Source organism: Cynara cardunculus (genome assembly GCF_001531365.2).
Source record: "Cynara cardunculus var. scolymus isolate 2C chromosome LG 13, CcrdV1, whole genome shotgun sequence".
Classification (NCBI taxonomy): domain Eukaryota; kingdom Viridiplantae; phylum Streptophyta; class Magnoliopsida; order Asterales; family Asteraceae; genus Cynara; species Cynara cardunculus.
The window spans coordinates 10,710,872-10,731,460 of NC_037540.1; the positions used below are offsets into that span (position 1 = coordinate 10,710,872).

At 35.5% G+C, this 20,589-nt stretch overlaps 3 protein-coding genes across 3 annotated transcripts; 2 read left to right on the forward strand and 1 right to left on the reverse strand.

Annotated features, from left to right (window-relative positions):
• The first annotated feature begins 2,284 nt into the window (after positions 1-2,284).
• LOC112525297 (protein RDM1) lies at positions 2,285-5,829 on the forward strand. Its single transcript, XM_025135369.1, has 3 exons — positions 2,285-2,415; positions 4,072-4,239; positions 5,279-5,829. Exons 2-3 carry the CDS (start codon positions 4,089-4,091, stop codon positions 5,638-5,640), a joined length of 513 nt encoding a protein of 170 aa, XP_024991137.1. The 5' UTR covers positions 2,285-2,415; positions 4,072-4,088; the 3' UTR covers positions 5,641-5,829.
• Positions 5,830-7,408: 1,579 nt separating this feature from the next.
• LOC112526080 (CDP-diacylglycerol--glycerol-3-phosphate 3-phosphatidyltransferase 2-like) lies at positions 7,409-13,177 on the reverse strand. Its single transcript, XM_025136469.1, has 7 exons — positions 12,685-13,177; positions 11,759-11,856; positions 11,623-11,673; positions 11,291-11,404; positions 8,272-8,328; positions 8,088-8,173; positions 7,409-7,889 (listed from the first exon to the last, which is right to left on the reverse strand). Exons 1-7 carry the CDS (start codon positions 13,175-13,177, stop codon positions 7,769-7,771), a joined length of 1,020 nt encoding a protein of 339 aa, XP_024992237.1. The 3' UTR covers positions 7,409-7,768.
• Positions 13,178-15,593: 2,416 nt separating this feature from the next.
• LOC112525154 (elongator complex protein 6) lies at positions 15,594-20,077 on the forward strand. The gene is made up of 5 exons (XM_025135139.1): positions 15,594-15,932; positions 18,138-18,210; positions 18,866-19,056; positions 19,147-19,293; positions 19,652-20,077. The coding sequence occupies exons 1-5, from the start codon at positions 15,687-15,689 to the stop codon at positions 19,772-19,774; spliced, it is 780 nt and encodes a 259-aa protein (XP_024990907.1). The 5' UTR covers positions 15,594-15,686; the 3' UTR covers positions 19,775-20,077.
• Positions 20,078-20,589: the final 512 nt, after the last annotated feature.

Genomic DNA, 20,589 nt, shown 5'->3' on the forward strand with positions numbered 1-20,589 from the left:
TTTTCTTATTACAGTAATGTATTTTAAAAAAAATTTATTAGAGCATCGTGCTTTCAAAAATTTACCCGTTATAGCATTGGGTAACCTTTTAAATTAAATTTACCCATTATATCAGGTTTCTTTGTCATTTCATCGTCCACGTAGGTTGTACACATGTACGATAGTGCTGACATGACATTTCTTATTATAACATTGTACTTTCAAAAATACTTTATTATAACATCACCAATTTCTATTACAACATTGTACTTTTAGGTTTAATATTTTTATCATTTAAACATTGTAAATTTAATCAAACTGAAACTGATTTTATATTTTTATCATTTAAACGATTCATCTCTCGGCACATAAAACTGATTTCATAAATTACTTTCAGACCTTTTAAGAAACGTTGTAACTAATTAAGTAGTTGTTTGCTAATGTTTGTTGGAAAAGAATTGAATGAGTCAATTGCTGCCAGATAGGAACTCATTAAATAACGCTCCGTAACGCAATGAGTTCTTAGCCTACAAAGTTGATAAATACCTTAGTCAAATGGGTAATCATGAGTTAACTTGAGATTTGAAATGGAATAATTGTAATTTCCATGATCTGATCAGTCAAGCAGGCATACATTCACACACGACACAAATAGACGTCAATTAATACAGAAGTTGTGGTGAGAAAAGAAGGTACCCATCAGTGGCTGACAAGCAATTCTTTACAACATTTCTTACAAGGCCTGAAAGTAATTTACGAAATCAGTTTTATGTGTCGAGAGATGAATCGTTTAAATGATAAAAATATTAAAAACCAGTTTCAATTGGATTAAATTTACAATGTTTAAATGATAAAAATATTAACCTTAAAAGTACAATGTTGTAATAAACATTGATGATATTATAATAAAGTAATTTTGAAAATACAATGTTATAATAAGAAATGTCATGTCAGCACTATCGTACATGTGGACAGCTTACATGGACAATGAGTAGCAAAGAAACCTGGTATAATGAGTAAACTTAATTTAAAAGGTTACCCAATGCTATAAGTAGGGGTGCTCAAAAACCCGATCAACCCAACCCAACCCAACGTGAAATAACCCAACCCGAAGCAATCCGATGTCTAATCGAGTTATAAAATTGTCAAACCGTAGGTATTGGGTTGATATTGAGTTACTATTATTTGAACTCAACCCAACCCAATAAACCCGTTATCCTTTTAGTTCTTGGAGCTAATATGATTGTTGAGTTTCTATTAATATATACATTAGACAATTACACTATCATGTATGCTTTTCACATACACATATTTTCAATCTATTCACATATCTATATAACTCATTCGTATATATGTTCAGTGTTCAGTAACCGTGAACATATATATGTAAATTGAGAAAATTAACTGAATGTGAAAATATTTTAAAAGTACAATGCTGTAATAAGAAAAACTGAAAATAAAATGTTATAATAAAAAATTTTATAAAAATAAATTGTTATTTCGCACATTTTGCTCTAAAATTAATATCAATATCTCTAAAATTGAAAAAAACTATAAGATGACCCGCCACATCAATTTTGAATTATTTGTTTTGTTTTCAAATCGGGTTAAGAGATCCGGATTCGCCATTTTCAGCAACTCCCATCGGGTTATATGGTTGTGTTCTATTCCCCAAATTGGGTAAGAATTGTTTTTAACCCATTTAAATCTAATAAATAAATAATTAATTAATTAAATTATGTAAATCAAACGCCATTTTCTATTTGTATTAGTCAAGAAGACTTATTGCATTTTGAATTTCACTTGCGACATATAGAAACTCAAGTTTTGCAAGCACTTTTCTTTATAAGTTTCGTACAGGTTTAGGGGACGCTGTCCGTAGCACCTGGCAACGAGACGAAGACGTTTGGTTCCTTTTAAGGAATAAGAATGAAGATGAAAATGAGAATGCAGCAGAATAGAAATAAGCAACACATTCACGATGTTTGATTAAACCAATATAATCATAAAAAAATGTATTATATAATATTTTTAATTGAATATGAAAATTATTGGGTTTAAAATAATAAAACCAGCCAAACACGATATAATCCTCATTCTAAATCCTTAAGAGATTTTCGTAACCATTAAGTTGTCATTTTTTTTTGCAAAACAACTCATACCTCTTACTCAGTAAGAGGTTCCCTCTTAATTTCAGCATTAAGAGCGATCCAAAGAGCCCCTAACCCTTGATAAAACCACATATACGGATCTTGCAAGGATCCACGCTGCTTGATCGGGTCACAATTTAAGATTCCCTTTTTCTCTTTACGCCACGCAGACACACACACACACACACTCTTTCTCTCTCTAGAATCGAGCTTTGAATTGCATGTAACGGTACGGAAACAGAGAGCGAGAGAGAGAGTTCAGAGCCGACTGACGGAGGGTTTCTGTGTAAGTTAAATGTGTATCTCTCGGTTTCAATTTCTGGATATTTGCTTGTTTTAGGTCTGTCTTAAATCATCAAAGATGTTTCTTTTGGTTTGGTTTTGTTCTGTTCTGTTTTGATGCGGATGCAACTTCCATCTAATTTGAACCTAGTTTTATGCCTTACAAGTGTTTGTTAATTCTACCCATTACAAATTCACAAATATTTGAACTGGGTTTCTTTTTACAGTACATGGGGACTACTGTTTTCTCTAATTTTGGAAGAGATGGAGTATCTTGGGGTTTTCTTGTGGAAATTCCAAATTATTATTTAGCGACTGGTGATGTACTTCTCATTAGATGGATGCATGTTTACGAACTTCGATTTCATCGCTTGGCAGCAGAATTGAGCACGAGTAGCTCAACTTTTGAAACTAATGAGCTTGATTCTGACTTCATATTCCAATTTCAATGATCCAAGCACCAATTCATGCAATTTCCTTGTGTGGAATTAGGGTTCATTCTAGGGTTTCAGGTCTTAAGTTATCTCTTTATAGCAGTTACACACAAATGGCACTAAACCCACATTAATCTTCTCTCTCTCTCTCTCTCTCTCCTCTACTTGGGGTGCTTGTTAAGATGAATTAGTTTTGAATGTTGCTGATTTTCCTAGGCCAATTTATGATCTACATGTGAGATTGTCAGTTAGAATAGTTGCTTACACATGTTTGACTGCATTATACAAGGGAAAATGTAAAAAGAATTTGTTGGTTATTCAATTTCGGTTTTTTGTAGACATTTAACACCCATTTGGGAAATTTGGATCCCCTTTTATGTCTTTGTTGTTTCTTAGGGTTTTGTTCTTTACAAAGCTTGTAATGCTAGAAACGACAATTTTAGTTTCTTGATAAAATTCTGTGTGATTAAGGTCTTGTTTTTAAGATCACCCAAAATTCGTGCATCACACCTTTTCAATCCGGGACCTAATTTCATATAATGTGGTAAGGCAGCCTTGCAACAAATGACTTTGCAGTCCTGGACTTTGTTCAACATAATGGAAGTTTAGATTCTTTGTAGGGCGTAAAATAACCATTTCCTAAGATAACTTGTCGCACCGAACTTCACAATGACTCCCTCATTTATAGTGAGAAGTAGGTCAGTGACACTGTTTGTCATGCAGAAAAGAATAGAACCAGGTATCATATTGTTCTTGCTGATGTTAAACTATATCAGGGTGACATTATGATATATTCTGCAGTTCTTAAACATCAAAACCAACATGTTTTTCATAATTGGTAGAGTGATCAAATATTTTATATGTTTTCATTGGTGTGATTTTGTCAACATGTGTGCTGTTTACTTCTAAACAACTAAAATTCTGAGTATTACAGCTTATGATGAAGGTTTGAGCTTCTCTAAGAATCTAATATATCTCCGAAGGAATGAGGCTAGTAGAATTATGAATGTAGCCAGCCTTCTTATGCTTTCTGTATTATTGATTGACCGTCACTTAATTTGGTTCCTCCTGCCCCTTTTTTATTTATAACCTGTTCTATAACGTTCATAATTTGTGTAAGTTCATGTTTTACTGTCTCCACTAAAGGAATCATTGCTAATGTTCTTTTCGTGATTTACCATATCACTTGTGCCAACTATCATTTGCATCATCGTTTTTCTTGCCAGGTTGCATGTGATTCACTATGAAGAGGACCATGCCATTTGCTTTAGATATATCATCGGATGATGATGATGAACCTTCTCCATCCAACGGAACCAAAAATCTTGCTGGTGGCAAGCGACCAAAAAGTGAGACTGCAATTATCAATCCTGCCAAAAAAGTAGAAACTGAAGGTAATTTCTTCACCTGCTTCTTCTCTTAGACCTATATATACTTAAAAGGGTAAAAAGATGCAGCCAATGTTTTTTTTCTTTTTGAAGTATATAATATTTATATACGGCAAATGCAACAAATAAACTCACACACCCTCCTCACCGTTGGTGAGGTTTGAACCCTTGACCTCCTAGGAGGCCAAGGACTACGATACCGCTAGGCCGAAAGCCCTTTGGTGAGATGCAGCCAATGTTACCATACACATTTAGCAAATCGTTTCATATCTCTAGTTATTGTGACAGCAGCATTGGGGTGGTTGAGATTTACCTTTTTTAAGTTATGAACCTTTTTAACATATTAGAAATCTTCCAAATGACTTTTCTTTTCCACTGATACAATTACTATAAAATGATTCTAGAAGTTACCTCTGAATTAAGAGAAGCCAATTGATAAACACAAATCGATATTTTTGATGTTTTCAGAATTTCATATATTAGTTGGTCTAAGGAATTGCTCTCAATGTTAGACAAATTAGTTCATCTGGATGAAGACCATAATTCTAATCAGCACACCCACTATTTTGTTTTTTCTATCATATTAGGTCAATAATCTTGAAGTTATGGGTTTGCATTTGAGCTCATTACTGTCTTTGATTCTTTAGATCCCTTGAGTAATTAAGCTACAAAGATAGTGCTTGATTTTGCAAAAACTTTTGGATCTGGCTAAATTAATCTTTTGTCGGAAAAAGGGTTGATCTGTATCATCTTGACTTGGTTATTCTTCCTCTGCTTCTTCAATAGTACACATGCATTTGGTACGCGGATGGGACAAAGACCGAACAAAATGTGGAAGGTTTTAGGGTTTTAATTTGATGGGTAGTTTAGTATTTTACCAACCTTGTCACATCTCTCTGATTTTTGTTCTACCTATTTTGGTGACTCAGTCACATCTTTCAACCAGTCTAATGTCACACGGACAAGAAGTTTTTGTCCCCACGTACCAAATGCACCTAATTAAGTAGGGTCTTTAAGATGACTAAGAAATCTTGCATTGATGCAGAATTATTGACCAAAAGTGCAAAAATGTATCAAGAGTACATGCAGCAGATCCCAATTCCGGCACAGCGTGGGACAGTCATCCCGTTTGCCACATGGAAAGATCTAGCCACATCCATGAAACAGTTGTACCAGCAGCCGCTCCATTACCTGACCAACATTCGTATGAAAGAGTGGGATGAAATGGCGAGTGACGAAGGTGCAGCAGCATTAGACACCATAATTCATCCGTGTAAAGCGGAAACTAACGTCTGGCTGATGGAAGAAGTTCACAGGCTGACATCGTCTTATCAGTTTCTTGCTAAACTATGGTTAGCTGATCCAAAGTACCATGCTTCCATTGATAAGGTTTTCCCCCAATTATGAAGCTGCCTGCTTATTTCTCATGTAATCCTTCTTTACTAATTGGCATGTTTAGTTTAGTTTAGTTTTAGTTTAGTTTGCGTAATCAGGGTTTACAATATCAGAATTCTCTTGAGGAAATTTCTTATTGTGCTTTATCTGCAACTTTTTCTTGTTTGTTTTTCAATAATCCACCACATTCCTTGAAATCAAGTGGTTTTTGGGTGTTGGGCTACTGAAAATGTTTATAGGGCCGATGTTTTCATCAGTTTTTTATTGTGAAAATAAAAGTACGCTTACTGAATTAACATGGCAAGCAACGAAAGTGTTACCTGGTTGATAACTCTTACTGTTGAACACTTACCGAGTAAGATTGTTACATATGATGCTATTTTGATGATCAAGAATCTTACCCGTCGGTTCGGTCCGGTTCCCGTTACTGCTTACCCATTGACAGATTTCTTTTGTTGAAACGTTGTTAAGCTGATTTAGGGCATATGCGTCAGTTATTTGGTGGGTAACATGAGGAAAGGGATAAAACTTTATGCCAATGTATTTGACGTCAGATGGGTAAAAATGTCATTGTCATTTTTCAGTTGCATGGATAAAATAAAAATATTAATAGCATGTTTATATTATTATAATTCACATTTGTCTTTTTTTTTTTTTTTTATTAACTTGGATATTGAACCCACTATGCGAGCCGACTAATTCCAGGACGACTAACTGCTTTGCAGATAGCTCGGAGTCACCACATTTGAACCTCCGTGGCCACAAAGGGATTTTTATTCCTCCGTAGATTTGAACCTGAGACCTTCTTGTACTTTTGACTATTAGAGTCAAGCTCAAACCAATCAGGCACCATCCTTATGGTTCACATTTGTCTTTTTTTTTACTTTTTGAAAAGAAGGATGTAATAAAAATCATCATTAATAATGACTTAAAATTAATGATTTATATCAGTTAATTTAATTAAAAAATTAGATGAAAGTGGTGGTTTTTATATAGAAGTAGAAATACATGATTTATGATAGGGATTAGGGAATATTTTATAAAATGAAGCTGATTGTTAGACACAGTTAGTGATGACCAAATCGGCCCGGCCTGATCCAGAACCGCCTGAAGACCGGTTATGGAACCGAAAACCGAGACCAGTTGGTGTTTTTGGTAGTTTCGTGGGACCGATTATGGCCAGTTATGAGAAAGCTTGGAACTGATTAGGCCCGGCCCAGGACCGGTTTTTGGCCATCACTAATCAACTATAAGCCTATGCGCCCTTAGCATGTTTTTCTAACGCTTAAACTTGTAATAATCAGATGTAAGTTGTTGATGAATTTTGATTACTAAAACTAATACCACCATATCCATTTCTTTCGTAACCAATTTTATTATGTGAAACTCAATATTTAACTCTTCAATTTTGATTTATGGTAGGTAGGTATGCTTTTCAACATAAAGCCAAATACCAAAATTTTCAGACTTTTGCAAAAGCAACTACTAGATCAACCTTACAACAAAACTATTGCAAACCACCACACGGTTCATATTCATCCATCATCAATGTGCCAAATACATGGCACGCTCTCGTTGGTTCCCCGGTTCGTAATATAAAATAAACCGAACTTGTCCCTATACGTTATCACAACCGTCTAACATCATGAAATAGACCCTTACTACCAAAATCTAAATAACTACAGCCCCATTTCTACTGTTTTACACAAAATGTCCGGTTAGAGTCGGTCACACAATCCATGTGGTTCAATCATTTGTCACCTGAAGATTTACGTATATAAACAACAAACGGATAATACTCTGGTGATTCGTAATAAAGTATATAACACTTCTCAAAATACAATATAGAGCTCAGGAATCTGGTTTGTATCAAATCTACAAGCAATGAAACATAATAAAACTGTGCCTCATATGTCACAGCAAATTAACATCAAAAAATTATTCAATTTTATATTACGTTGTTTTTCCTCGGTAGAACAAAAACATCAACATGAGGACGACATTTGAACGACCAACGGAAATCTATAGCAGCATATATAGTATGTGGCAAAATATAAGAAAACTTGGTAAAAAAACAGCAGCTTCGGGTGTGAAGTGAGGGGGTTGAAGCCGGCTGTCGTTAAGGTTTTTTTTTAAGAGTTTACATCAGCATTACTTTCGATATCTTCTTCATATACACAACCAATGACCATACAGCTAGCCCAGCCGATACGTAAAGTAAAGCAACACCAGATGCTCCCAGAAGCCCTACCTCTGTAAAACTGCATTTTTGTGCTCCAACATCAATTATTTCTCATATTTAGGGTCCACTTTTGAATTTGACTAGTATGCTCGGATATGTTTTTATTTCTGTTCTAATCGATTTTGGAAGTTATGTAAGCTAGCATATGACGATCCGAAAGTCAAAACGTGGACTTGTTTAGTGAAAAGCAAGAAGAAACGGATGATTGCAAACAAACCTGTTATCTCTAACTGCAAGAAGAATGGTTAATGAAGTCATTTGTGTGGCTGTTTTCCACTTCCCCAAATTATTTACAGCAACAGCCTGCAAATCATGCGTTATTATTTTAAGAGACTAGGGAGAAACGCGATGCGCAGTTATCCAAAAGTAATCAAATAAAATCGCTGTTGATAGAAAAATACCTCTGAAAGTTTATTACCCTGAGAAGCAGCCCACTCTCTAACTGCAGACATTGTTATCTGGAATAGGTTGTAAGATGTTCATCAGATACTTGCAGATCATGAAGTTCTTTAAATTACCAAAAAGATGCGGATGCAGGGAAAAGTTTTCAGCTAAAATTTTATGTTCAACAGAAAAATCATCAAAGTCAGAAGAAAATGCAAGATGCAAAAGGAAGTTATGATTCAGCACAGGATCCTGCAGCAAAAAAAAAGGATTTTAAAGATTCCAAAACAACAAAAATGGGACTTTGACACAATGGTGAATGATCATAGAATTTAGATATGACCACAAATCTGTGGTGCAAGCAGTTGCATAGTAATCATAGTACAAAGTACCGAGTCATAGAGGTTTTATCACGTATTCAGAATGACTGTCATATCTTACATATAGTCCCTCCGTCCCCAAAAAAATGCGACATGTTCCTTTTTAGGTTGTCTAAAAAACGCAAAACATACTTTTGCGGTAAGGGGATTTGAGCCATTTGATCAATAGTCAACATTTTTATTGAACTATGTATCATGTTAAACATTGCATACAATTAGCCCTATGATATAGAAGCAACAGCAAAATTGAGATTAATTTCATGTTCGAAAGAACAGATAAAACACACAAAAAAAAAAAAGTTATAGCACAGTTACAATGTCCTAATTGTTCATCACAAATGCAAGGAAAGGTTGATTGCAGAATCCATTTTCCTAACATTTGCATTGCCAAGTGAATCGGTGGAAAACAAAAGTTTCAACCCCTTAGATGCATGATATTTCAGGGGTCTTCTAAGGCTATGTTTGGCAAACTAGCTGATAAGTTGGCTATTGGCTGAAAAGCTAGTTGATCGCTAGTAAGATAGTTGTTAGCCGGTAAACTAGTCATGTTTGGTAAAAACTAGCTTATCGATGTAAAAAAACTAGTCAAGTTTGGGAGAAAAGTGAAAAATTCCCCCAGAGCTTATCGAACCACTACCTAAAATACCTTTTCAAAAAGCTAGTTTATGGTTCCATCAATTGAGGCTTTTTCAATAAGCTCAAACTAAGAGAAGAGGTGGCAAGGGACACACATGTAGGATAGGAATTGAGGCACATGGGTGTAATCATGTATATTTGTTAGTAGAATATGGGGATGATTTTTGGTTCAAAATTATAAGCATTTTTAAACAGTTCAACCACACTCAAAAAGCATCCAACCATAAATTAAAGTGATTAGCGCATCTATTGAGCAAGTTAATCCATGTCAAATGGACTCAAGCTTGTAAAAAAGAAATCAAATTTTCACATCAGATTTTAGACCACATCACATGACTACTTATTATATAGTTAAGCTGCAACCTTTCAGGGCTGCCAAAACTGAACACATCAGTAACCAACTTCAAGCACCTCAAAGCATGGCTTCATAGCAGATGGTTATATAGGTCTTGGCATGGTCATATAGTTATCTTGACAGACCATTTCAGGAAGAAAAACGGAAGCACTTCGTAGTCAAATTACCAAGTAACAAAGTCCTATGGTATGTGGTTAGTGGTTACCAACTTGACAAACATTAAAAAAAATGAGAGAAGGAAACATGCTGAAGGAAGCCCTTAAGACGAAGGGAATATACTCCAAATCCTATGTGAGCCTTTTCAAGATCATACATACTATAACAAGCAAAATAAGAAACCAAGATATTTATATGTTGTATAACTCAAACCCAATCAACCAAATCTAACAGGGTCGGCATAGTAGAATACTTGAGACTGAATTCAAGTTGCAACTGAAGACCACTAGGAACAAGACCTTCATTAAATTATTTTTTATATAGCGGTTCAAAACTCTAATTTTATCATCTATGAGAGGAGCAAAAATGTACCATCCGGCATGTACTTATGCGGGTTGGTCATAAAATGAAGAAAATAAAGGATCCATCATGAACAAATGAAATTAAAGACTAGCCACAAAATGAGATGCAAGATGTCAAAACAAAAGGTATACCAAAACATATTGATTTGTTTCTTAAATTACTAAAATTTGAGAGGAATGCGTTCCAAAAATAATACAGTCAAAATAGAGAGAAAAAAACACCAAATCCTTAAAATGTGTGTACTTCAGACCTCAGAGTCACTACCAAGTTCTAAATTGCTGCCAATGCAGAACTACAGGGAAAAGCAGAAGACATGACAATTCATTTTCCATGCCATTGAATAATTTTACTGATCAGAAACTCTCCTGTAAGTTCAACAAAAGCACACAAAGACAACACAGAGGCGATGACTGGTGCAAATGCTACAACAATCTTAGAATTGGATGGTCCAAAATCAGCTTTATACCAACATGTACATCAAAACAAAGCACATATCTCAAATGCATCATCTTAAGATCATACTTGTTGAAAAGGGTTTATGCATGCTTACAGATACATATTGTGGAAGAAAACAAAAAAATGGCACCACATATACATGTGGCATGTGACATGTGCCAATAGACAAACAAGTAATTGCCTAACCCGCAATTCCTTTGTTATGCTAAAAGCCTATTAATTGGTTCACATAGAGAGAGAAAGAAAGAAGAAACATCAATGTGTCAAATTCTAGTTATTAGGAAAAGAAGGGAATCAGACTGTGTTTGGCAGCTTTGCCATGTTATGTATGCCAGTTTTGAGCCAATCTCAAATATTTCATTCTGCAATGTGTGCAGCGCTTTCTAGCCAACATTCTCATTATTATCATAGTTACAAATGATAGTGTATCGCTTCCAAGTTAGCCATCAGCAGCTTTACTTTTTAATCAGCATTAACTAGCCACTGACCTAACTGCAAGCTGATACAACACGTGTTAAATTGTTGTGCTGCAGTTTCACCAATTAATAGCCTATAGAAGAAAAGGGAACAATACCATGAAAAAAGATGAGTAAATGATACACCCAAATATGCCCTCTAATTGAAATTTTACATGGTTAGATAACTGACTATCCTGCATCTGCATGAAAATGTGTTAAGCTCGGGGATTACCTCTCTGCCAATTACTGCAATTGATGGTACAGTCAATAACCAAGGCAATTGTCCAATCATAGCAGCTTCTGGAGGTTTTGTACATAACAAGACCAAGGTAGTGGCAACCATAAGCTGCACCCAGTAGCACAAATAATTAAATGAAGATAGAGAAGATGCCCCAAAGTGTTATATAAAGGTGTATCTAGTAAACTAAACAGGAAAACCATGAAAAATATAATATCCAACAGTAACATCTAACTACTTCCTAGAAAAGCAACAGCTTATAAAAAGAGGGTATAATGAAAATTACAGATTTTAATGTCCAAATAAGCAATCAAGTAAAGACATACCTTATCAGCCACTGGATCTAAAAATGCGCCAAATGCGGTTCCTAGGTTCATCTAAAATGCATCAAAGGGAGATCAATTAATTTAGAAATGAAATTCGCTTATCTTCTTTTTAATGTTTAAACATATGAATCCATACTTTTCGTGCAAGATACCCATCAAGCCAGTCTGTAATTGCTGCAGCAATGAAGATGCTTGTGGTAGCAGTTGTCCCCAGCCGACTATTCATATAAAAAGCTAATGAAATTCAAAATAAAGCATGTTAGTATCATTAGACGAACAATACATACAACAGGAATCATAAAACATCCACTACAGTAAATAATAAGCAGTAATCTTACTTCCAGCTGGTTATTTGAGTCTTATCAAAACCAAATTCCAGAAGTAAAATAGTTCATGCAATTTCAACTATCAGAGCAGTCAAGCAGTTAAACTGAAGTCAAAATATGCATCCATATGAATAGTTGATTTAAAAGCCAGCCTGTCTTGACTTTCATAACTTCCACAGATTATCATTTATCATCAACAACACAGAAACTAATAGCAGAATGCTGCAGCTTAGGAAAACATATAAGTAGCTTCCCTGAGCAGAAAAGATTCTCTTATATGAATAGTTCATATCCGCAAAATGGCTCCAAATTGCATAAATTAGAGTAACAAAAAAAATTTCATCTACAGACTACATACATTACGAAATATTTGCAGCAATTGCAATAAACAACAATCTATACGGAGACGATAATTGAACATAATCCAACATCGTTCTTGAATCAAACCCAATAGAACCTAAAAAATAAAAGTTTAGAAACAAATGAATTATTTGAACCTATGATTTATAGGAAAGTAAAGATCTCCGACGGGTTGCCTCACTTCCTTGCCATCTGATATCTACAACATTTTCCATTTACATAAATTTATCTAATTGCATATCTATCAAACAAACGTTCACAACATGTCCACAATTTTATGAAATATCATAACATCCTTCGATCTTGGAGCCCAAATTCTGTTGTCCTGTAAGATCGAAACGCATAAATATTGACAAAGAGATGAGGGAGGACGTACTGCTAACGAGAACAGGAATGGCCGCAACCCGTCCGATTGTTAAGATCGTAGGCAACGTGAGGAATTTAGTCGACGTATTTTGTTTAGAAGCCGGAGATTTTAGGTTACGGTGGTTGTCCGACGACAATGTAGACATGACAGCGGCGCCGCGATCATTCTCCGTTGTCCATTTGTCATCTCTGTTATCATTGTTTACGGATCCCATACTGACTCTACCACCACCGTTAAACGGCTTTCCTCCTTTATCTTTGGATGAATACCTCAAATTATTCTGACCACGAAACCCTAGTCTGTTATTACTGTTATTATCGTTGCTATTATTATCGTACACTGGGGTTGCACAGGTTGTAGTCCTCCACCAGCTCGAGCACATCGCAGGTGGCGTCCTAGATCTCCCGGTGGCGATTGCGTAGCCAAGCCACCAGTATTGGCGCCGGTGGTGGAGGTGGAGAGAAGAAGATATGGAGGTGAGTTTGAGGAGGTTGAAGGGCATGGTGTTATTGTGTGTGGATGGGACGATTAAATAGGATGCGCACCCGTCGCTTATGTTAGCATCAAAAGCGATGCACGGGGCTTACGTTAGCAGTTTGGTACAGATATCTCGTCAATTCAACTCGTTCACCGGCAAATTATCTCGTCTCGTCTTTCTACACCAACTATCCTTTCCTTTCCAGTGTACTATCAATTAAGCGTAAAGTACAACTCTTTATTTATTTTATTATTATTATTTTTTTAAAACTCAATTATTTTTTAATTATATATATTTCAAGCAAAATATCTGACTTTCGTTCACATCTCTCATTACCACATTTGCTCGAAAGAAAAAATAATGTTTTAATATAATAATTTGACTAATATTTTAATATATTTTAGTACAAAAAAATTATTAATTTCATGAATATTTTACAAAAAATTTCCTAAGTGAGAGATTGTTTACCAAATGCTTACCCGAATAAACGCTTACTAAATCACATTACCTCACCGGATAAATATGATAAGAACCAAGAATCTTACCCGGTAAAAGCAAGACAAGAACCAAGAGTCTTACCCGGTAAATGAAGGCAACGACTCTTATCACAGTAAGTGTTTACCGGGTAAATTGTTGCATACGATGTCATTTTGATGAACTAAAATCTTACTCGATAAGTAAATGATAGTGTTAATTTTTGTCGATGAACACTTACCGGGTAAATGTTTGGTAAACGGCCCCTAAATAATCATGTTATATTTTCCGAAACAAAAATTATGTATTATTTACATCTTATATTAATTAAATTGGCTAGTGGAAAAGTAAATAATAATTTAATAAGAATAATGTTGGTTATTTCAGTTGTTATTAATTGTTTGTTAAATATTTTGACTGAAATTTGAAAACAGGTGTTTTATTGTAACGATTATATAAGTAAAAGCACCGACAAATATTAAGGTCCAACAACGTTTTTTTTGCATTATAAAAGCATGAAATTAAATATTTAGATTACTCGATGATTTATGAATCTAAATCATGTGATTATGTGTCAACCACTGAATTATTAGGTTGTTAGTAGGTAGGCGATAAGAAAAAAAATGCAACCCTTCGATATCGACTCTTGTATCTTAAAGAATTGTCTTTAATTACAAGGTAAATGGACTACTGTAGTCAAAATAGCTGTAACAAAAAAGCAGTATGAAGTTCCAACCTGCTAGTAGACGTGTTTGATTTTTATTTGTTTAAATACGTTTATCACGTGTTTTTATCAGGTTGTATTTTTTTATTCATCGATGGTTCTTAAGCAATAGGCATATCGAGATCCTTTTGTTTTATTATTATTCAGCAGCGTACGTATTAAATAACCCAGAAAAATCCCGCAGATACCCTTTAAAAGAGTATAGGTATTATCGTATCAACATCGTCATTTAGTTAAAAGGAATGTCATGCTTTTGTGCTTTTTAAACTAATTCAGTACTAAATTAGTATGTGAAAAGGTCGTGGCGTTGAAAGCAATCGTAGGGTTCTTGATCACCACTTGTTAGTGCTATAACGAGGCTTTTGTCCAAAGTGACAAAAGTCTTTTGCATGGTTAAAAAGAGATCATGTTAGATGTTTGTCAAATCCCCCAAAAGATCACGTACACATTGTTGTCAGACGAAATTATCTCCTCAAAGATCTCTAGATAATTTTAATGGAGTTTATGGGTTTTTCGCAGGCTGAACTCTTTGAAAAACCCACAATCAACCGGCTCGATTCTGTCATCACTTATCACCATCTGTATTATGTCTTTTTTGCCATCACAGTTCGTCTTTATACACCTATTCATACGATACATAATGTATTTTTACATATAACATCAATATACAACAGTTTTTGTTTATCTCAGACAACGTTTATTTATTCTTTTAAGAAAAATACTGACATATTTTAAAATTTTAGGAAAAAGTGTTAACTAAAATAGATGAAAATATTTATGACATAGGACGAGAACTAGAGGTCGTTTCCCAAACGCTTATTCGGGTAAGCGCTTACCAAGTCACGTTATCTCACCGGATAATAGGGTAAGAACCAAAAATCTTACCTGGTAAGAGCGAAACAAGGATCAAGAGTCTTACCTGGTAAGTGAGAGCGACGACTCTTACCACGGTAAGCACTTACCAGGTAAATTATTGCATGCAATGTCGTTTTGGTGGTCTAAAATCTTACACGGTATGTAAATAATAGTGTTAAATTTTATTGGTAAGCACTTACCGGGTAACTATTTGGTAAACTACCCTTTAAAGTTTGTAAGGTGTGATCATCTTGATATTGGGAAGACGAGCCAGAGGACAAGTTATGGGGTTTATCATTTTGACAGAAATTGGAATTTTATTAATAGTTGAGGGGGCAAATTAGAAATATTAGCAGAATCACATGAACAGCACGTGCTTTTAAAATAGAGGTGCAAGAGGTCTTTCCGTTTTGGATTCCGTCATAGTTTAGAAACCCTAAATAAACCCTCCATTCCATAGCCATAAGTGTGATCGGTAAAATGGATCGGCCGGCGAGTTTTCTCGACGAAGCTCTAAGTCTCGACGACGGAGACTCTAATAATCTGCAGCCATGGATAGGACGTGTGGTTCTGGTGGAGGATTGCGTCGAAACTAATGGCGCGTTCGTGCTACACCACCTAATAAAACGGTTTCTCTCACCCAATCTTTCGTCCTCCGATAGTATCGTCATCTTCGTGGCATTCGCTCAACCTTTTTCTCACTATGACCGCATCCTCCGTAAGATGGTAGATCCTCTCTCTCTCTCTCTAAATTTTGGCGTGACTATTTTTGTTCTGTCGTTGCTAGACGTGGATAGAGAAAATGTCAAAAAAGTTGTCATTTGTTATGATTAATGCGTGGTGCTAATGCATTAATGTTTGAATCACCACACATTTTGATGCTTAGCACTTACACGTGTGTGTGGATGATTACTCCCCGGAACGCTGAATTAGTTTTGAACTTTTCAGGTCCAAATGTCTTATAGACAAGATTGAAATCCGTAATTGATATGGATGGTTATAATTTATAGGAAAAATTGCTTACCCTAGTGAAATTTATTATAAACGTTACTAATATAACATGTTGGATTTTGTAACCTTTCTTTATCAATTCTGAACTTGAAAAAGGAAAGATGGTAGTTTTGATCTCAAAGTTCAGAAGTTTATCTTTTTATTTAGAAAGGGAGTTTAACCATGTTATCACATATAGGATTATAAACCAAATGATCAATCTGACCTTAGTATTAGAAACCATAGTACCTGTATGGAGATAACACACCTGAATTCTAAGACTGGTGGAGTATGCTGATATGAGACGGTAGGAAATCTAACAAAATCATCCAGGGGGGAAGGGAATTTAAATGTGAGATCAATTATTGCTGCAAGCCTATGAGATGGCACCTTAAACTCCAAAAGAGATCAAGGAAACAGGAAATTGACTTGCGAGCAATGATGTATTTTTTGACCCACCATCTTTGTCTTTAGTCTCCTATGTTTTTGAGTCATCTTGGCTTCAAAGTTCTTCTCGTTCTATTTGCATAAGTTGTGACAATTTACTGTCAAATATCAAGATGATATGCCGCTCGAAGAGGTGGAAGAGATGGTACCTGAGCAACTGGGGTTGAGGCTGAAGTTTTAGGTTTTATTGATGAAGGAATTATCTTTGGACATCTGTAAGTTCCAATGGAAATGCAGTTCCTTTAGGAGATAGACAAGGGGAAGGTGTGCCATCAAAGGAGGCTAAGCGAGATATAGGAGATATGGATTGGCGAGATTTGGTAACAGGGTTAGAGTTGGCGTGGGTTGGTGGTTTGGGTTTTGCTGAACTGGTGTAAGAAATACTTTGTAATGGGTTGAGGTTGGGATCATTGATCACCAGTTGAAACGGTGATTGGACAGGAGGGTTGATGAAACTTGAATTTGAAAAAATTGTTTGAAAAGGAGGTTGACCATTTGGGTGAACCAAATGGTGATGAAGGATGGTTGGACAATGGTCTTTCATGGTAAGGGGACTATACCAGGATCCTAAATTGTAATCTTTCATGAGTGTTCTTTTTTGAAGTATATAATATTGACGACAAATACTCACACACACACTCCTCATCTTTGGTGAGGTTTGAACCTCTGTGAAGACATGTGCCATGAAGGTCTTTGTTTGTGATTGCAGAGTACTGGAGGAATGGAGGTTGGATGTAGATCGATGAGAAATAAATGGTTTGGATGATGAAGGGTATGGTCGATTTAGGGCAGGAGACAGTGGTGGGAGGAGAAGGTGTTTTTATACAACAGGCTGATATTGTTGGTTACCTGGGTGCTATGGCATGTGCCATAGGGATTCCAATGTCTCCCACCTGCTGCACCTGGGTAGCCCACCTAGCCAGAAGGCTGCAGATATTTAGTTGCAATGGTTTATGCACTTAGGTTGACTTTGCATTGCAAACTGGTGATTTAGTTGTTAGATTCACGCATGGTGTGAGGCCGGTTCTGATTTATAGGGGTGGGGCAGGTCCAGACAGACCAAACCTAAGAACTGAACCATATCTTTTGGTTCTAGATTTTTCAAAAATTGATCAGCTTAGTGGTTTTGTTTATTTTTCAAACTTATGTTTTAGGTTTATATTTTTCAAATTAAAATAAACCTGTATTTGGTAAACGGTCTGTTTTGGGACTGAAACGTTAGATCAGTTTGGATATTGGTCTCATTAAATTTATTTTCAGGGGCTCGTCTTGTCTGGCTCCAACCCGATGCACAACCTACATTGAATTTACATCTAGGGTTAATTAATAAAATAGGAGTGCTAGGAGAAGTTCATTGTTGCAATACGATGATGTGCTTGGGTTGTGCCTTCTGAAACAACTTTCCTGTGCCTTGTTATATTGCATTATACGTTAGAAGTTATGCGAACAACTTATGTGAAAATCATTGATTATTCAGATTTGTTGATGTGACAGGGTTGCAACTTAGTTGTGCAAAGGGAGAATAAAAGATTGATATTTTTTGACATGCTTATGCTGGAGTGTCCAGGTGAGAATATCAGGTAAACATTGTGCTGCTACCTAATTACTGCTTTATATGTTAATCTTCTAAAGGCAACTTGAGATCTGGATTAAGATACATCTGTGGAGGTTCTTTTGTCGACCAGTACTATTCTGAATGTCAGCCAAGCATCATTCTCTTACCAATTTGACATATCTTGTATCTTGTTTCAGTTGGTATTCTGTGAGGTGGCATAATTGGTGAGTTTGGATGGGTTGGGTTGTATTGGGTTTGATCCGCAAACACCTTTTTCTTCATTTCTTGAATTTATGAACAGTTTGTGTTAAATACGAATACGAGTACTATAATTACAATAGCAAAATTTTATATAAAGAGATTTAGGAGATTGTATGCATTCAAATTGACTTTCAACCTGAACCATTTTACCCATTTCCTTTTTTAGCAGAACCTTGTAATTTGACCCATTAGAGATAAAATATAACTCGACCCATTTATAGGTAAATGGGTCGAAATTTTCACCTCTGGTATCTGTTATATATATGTCAACTATGGAACATGGTTACCTTTTATTTTGCAAGCATGGGTTGATGTGTCAAAAGTATATGTAATTAAGTGATCTATATTTTATGTATAATTAATATTTTTATTAAGTAGTATTTAGGTTTGACCTGTGGATGAGCAGATGACGGGGTTGAAGATGGAATAATTGCTTTGTACGGGAACATTCAGAAAGCTGTGGAAGCAGTTAGTTCGTTAAACAAGAACATTACAATTATGATTGATGATATTTCCCTTCTGGAGGTGGCTGCTAACGGTTCTACAAAAGATGTCCTAGATTTTATGCATTACTGCCATACATTAACAACACAGTTTGTAAGACACAGTTATATTTTTCTTTTGATTTTATTTTATGACACACCACCACGTTGATCCGAATGTTTCAATTTCGTTTTGTTTTCACAGGCGTGTACGATAATTACAGTTATTCACGAGGACATCTATTCAAGTGCAGATCACTTTACCCTTCCTTTACAAATGGAGCACCTTGCAGACATCAAGATAAAGGCAGAGCCTTTGGTTACTGGTTTGGCAGCAGATGTTCATGGACAGGTACTTGCCAAATTTTTATAAAGAACTCATAAACACCAAAAAGAAAGTAAAATACGTTATCACCCTCAAGGGGTCATTCACCAACACAAATTGGGTAACCTCCTACTGAAAATGGTTGTTTACCAAGTGTCTCTGGTAACGCTCTGACTGAAGCATTGACGGAGTCAGAAGGCAACCCCTTTCTTACTAGGTCAGCAGCTCGGTCGGCATATATTAGGTCAGGTGTGTTGGTAAAGAGCATCCCTTCTTACCGGGTAAGCACCTCTTACCCAGTAAGAGGTGTCAGCAGTTGGTAAATCTGAGCTTGTCAACTAATGAAACTAGTTGACCCACATTTGTAAGTCGTTATCTCATGCAGTTGACGATATTGAACAAGGGAAGTAGTGACGGATTAGGGAGGTGGAAGAGCAAGATTCGTAATTTCCATTACAGGGTCAAGGAAAACAGTGTCGAATATTTCTATCCAGGTGGTCGAACTTGAAAAGATGCACACACCATTCCAGTCGAAAATGTTCTCTTACGGATGGCATGTAAGCTCTTAACATAAACATTTCATAATTTAGACTACCTGTAACTCTAATGGTCTCTGCATACCAAATGTTTAAATTCATCAGAGACGGTACCATCGATTTTCTCGTTTCTGCTTCCAATTCGTCGATCTCCGTTTACGGCCACATGGCATATTTCTATTACAAAGTTGCCATTTTTTATTTTCGAATGCTAGTTCTTTTTGCCCAAAAGGTTTTGTAACATGTCGAAATATTTGATTATTGTAAATACATATTCCTACGTGATTTGATTTCGTTATAAGATTGAATCATATCGTATCTTTTATCAAAGATTATGGACATGAGAAAAAAGAAAGATAAACGTAATTATTAATTGAAAGACCAAAAAACTGTACCATTAATGCATTGGATAAATGAATTAAAACTGTTTTATGAATAAAAAAAACGTACGACTTGTGTTTATCATTGAAATCACGACTAATTACATATTATATTTAGGGGGTGTTTGGGATTGCTTATAAAAACAACTTATTGACTTATTCCAGTGTGGTACCGGTAATAAGCATTTTTGAGTGTTTGGATAAACAACTTATACCGGTGTCAAATCGGTAATAAAGAGTTTTTGAAGAAGTTAAACCCTTCTGACTTGTAATAAGTTGATAAGTGCTTTTGTAGAAAAACATAAGTTGTTTCAAATAAGCAATTCCAAACACCCTCATATTATTACAATTTGTGATGATAACGAGTCGAAACCATGCTCCTTTCCCTCATATAAATCTCTCGATCA

Bases quoted from the DNA above. Each gene is read 5' to 3' on its own strand.
- LOC112525297 (XM_025135369.1), top strand. From the start codon at position 4,089: ATGAAGAGGACCATGCCATTTGCTTTAGATATATCATCGGATGATGAT. The intron at 4,240-5,278 runs GTAATTTCTTCA...GCATTGATGCAG, and splicing joins CAAAAAAGTAGAAACTGAAG to AATTATTGACCAAAAGTGCA.
- LOC112526080 (XM_025136469.1), bottom strand. From the start codon at position 13,177: ATGCCCTTCAACCTCCTCAAACTCACCTCCATATCTTCTTCTCTCCAC. The intron at 8,329-11,290 runs GTAATCCCCGAG...AACCTATTCCAG, and splicing joins TTGCAGTAATTGGCAGAGAG to ATAACAATGTCTGCAGTTAG. The intron at 8,174-8,271 runs GTATTTTTCTAT...CATGATTTGCAG, and splicing joins AGGGTAATAAACTTTCAGAG to GCTGTTGCTGTAAATAATTT.
- LOC112525154 (XM_025135139.1), top strand. From the start codon at position 15,687: ATGGATCGGCCGGCGAGTTTTCTCGACGAAGCTCTAAGTCTCGACGAC. The intron at 18,211-18,865 runs GTGAGAATATCA...GTGGATGAGCAG, and splicing joins GCTTATGCTGGAGTGTCCAG to ATGACGGGGTTGAAGATGGA. The intron at 19,057-19,146 runs GTAAGACACAGT...TTGTTTTCACAG, and splicing joins ATACATTAACAACACAGTTT to GCGTGTACGATAATTACAGT.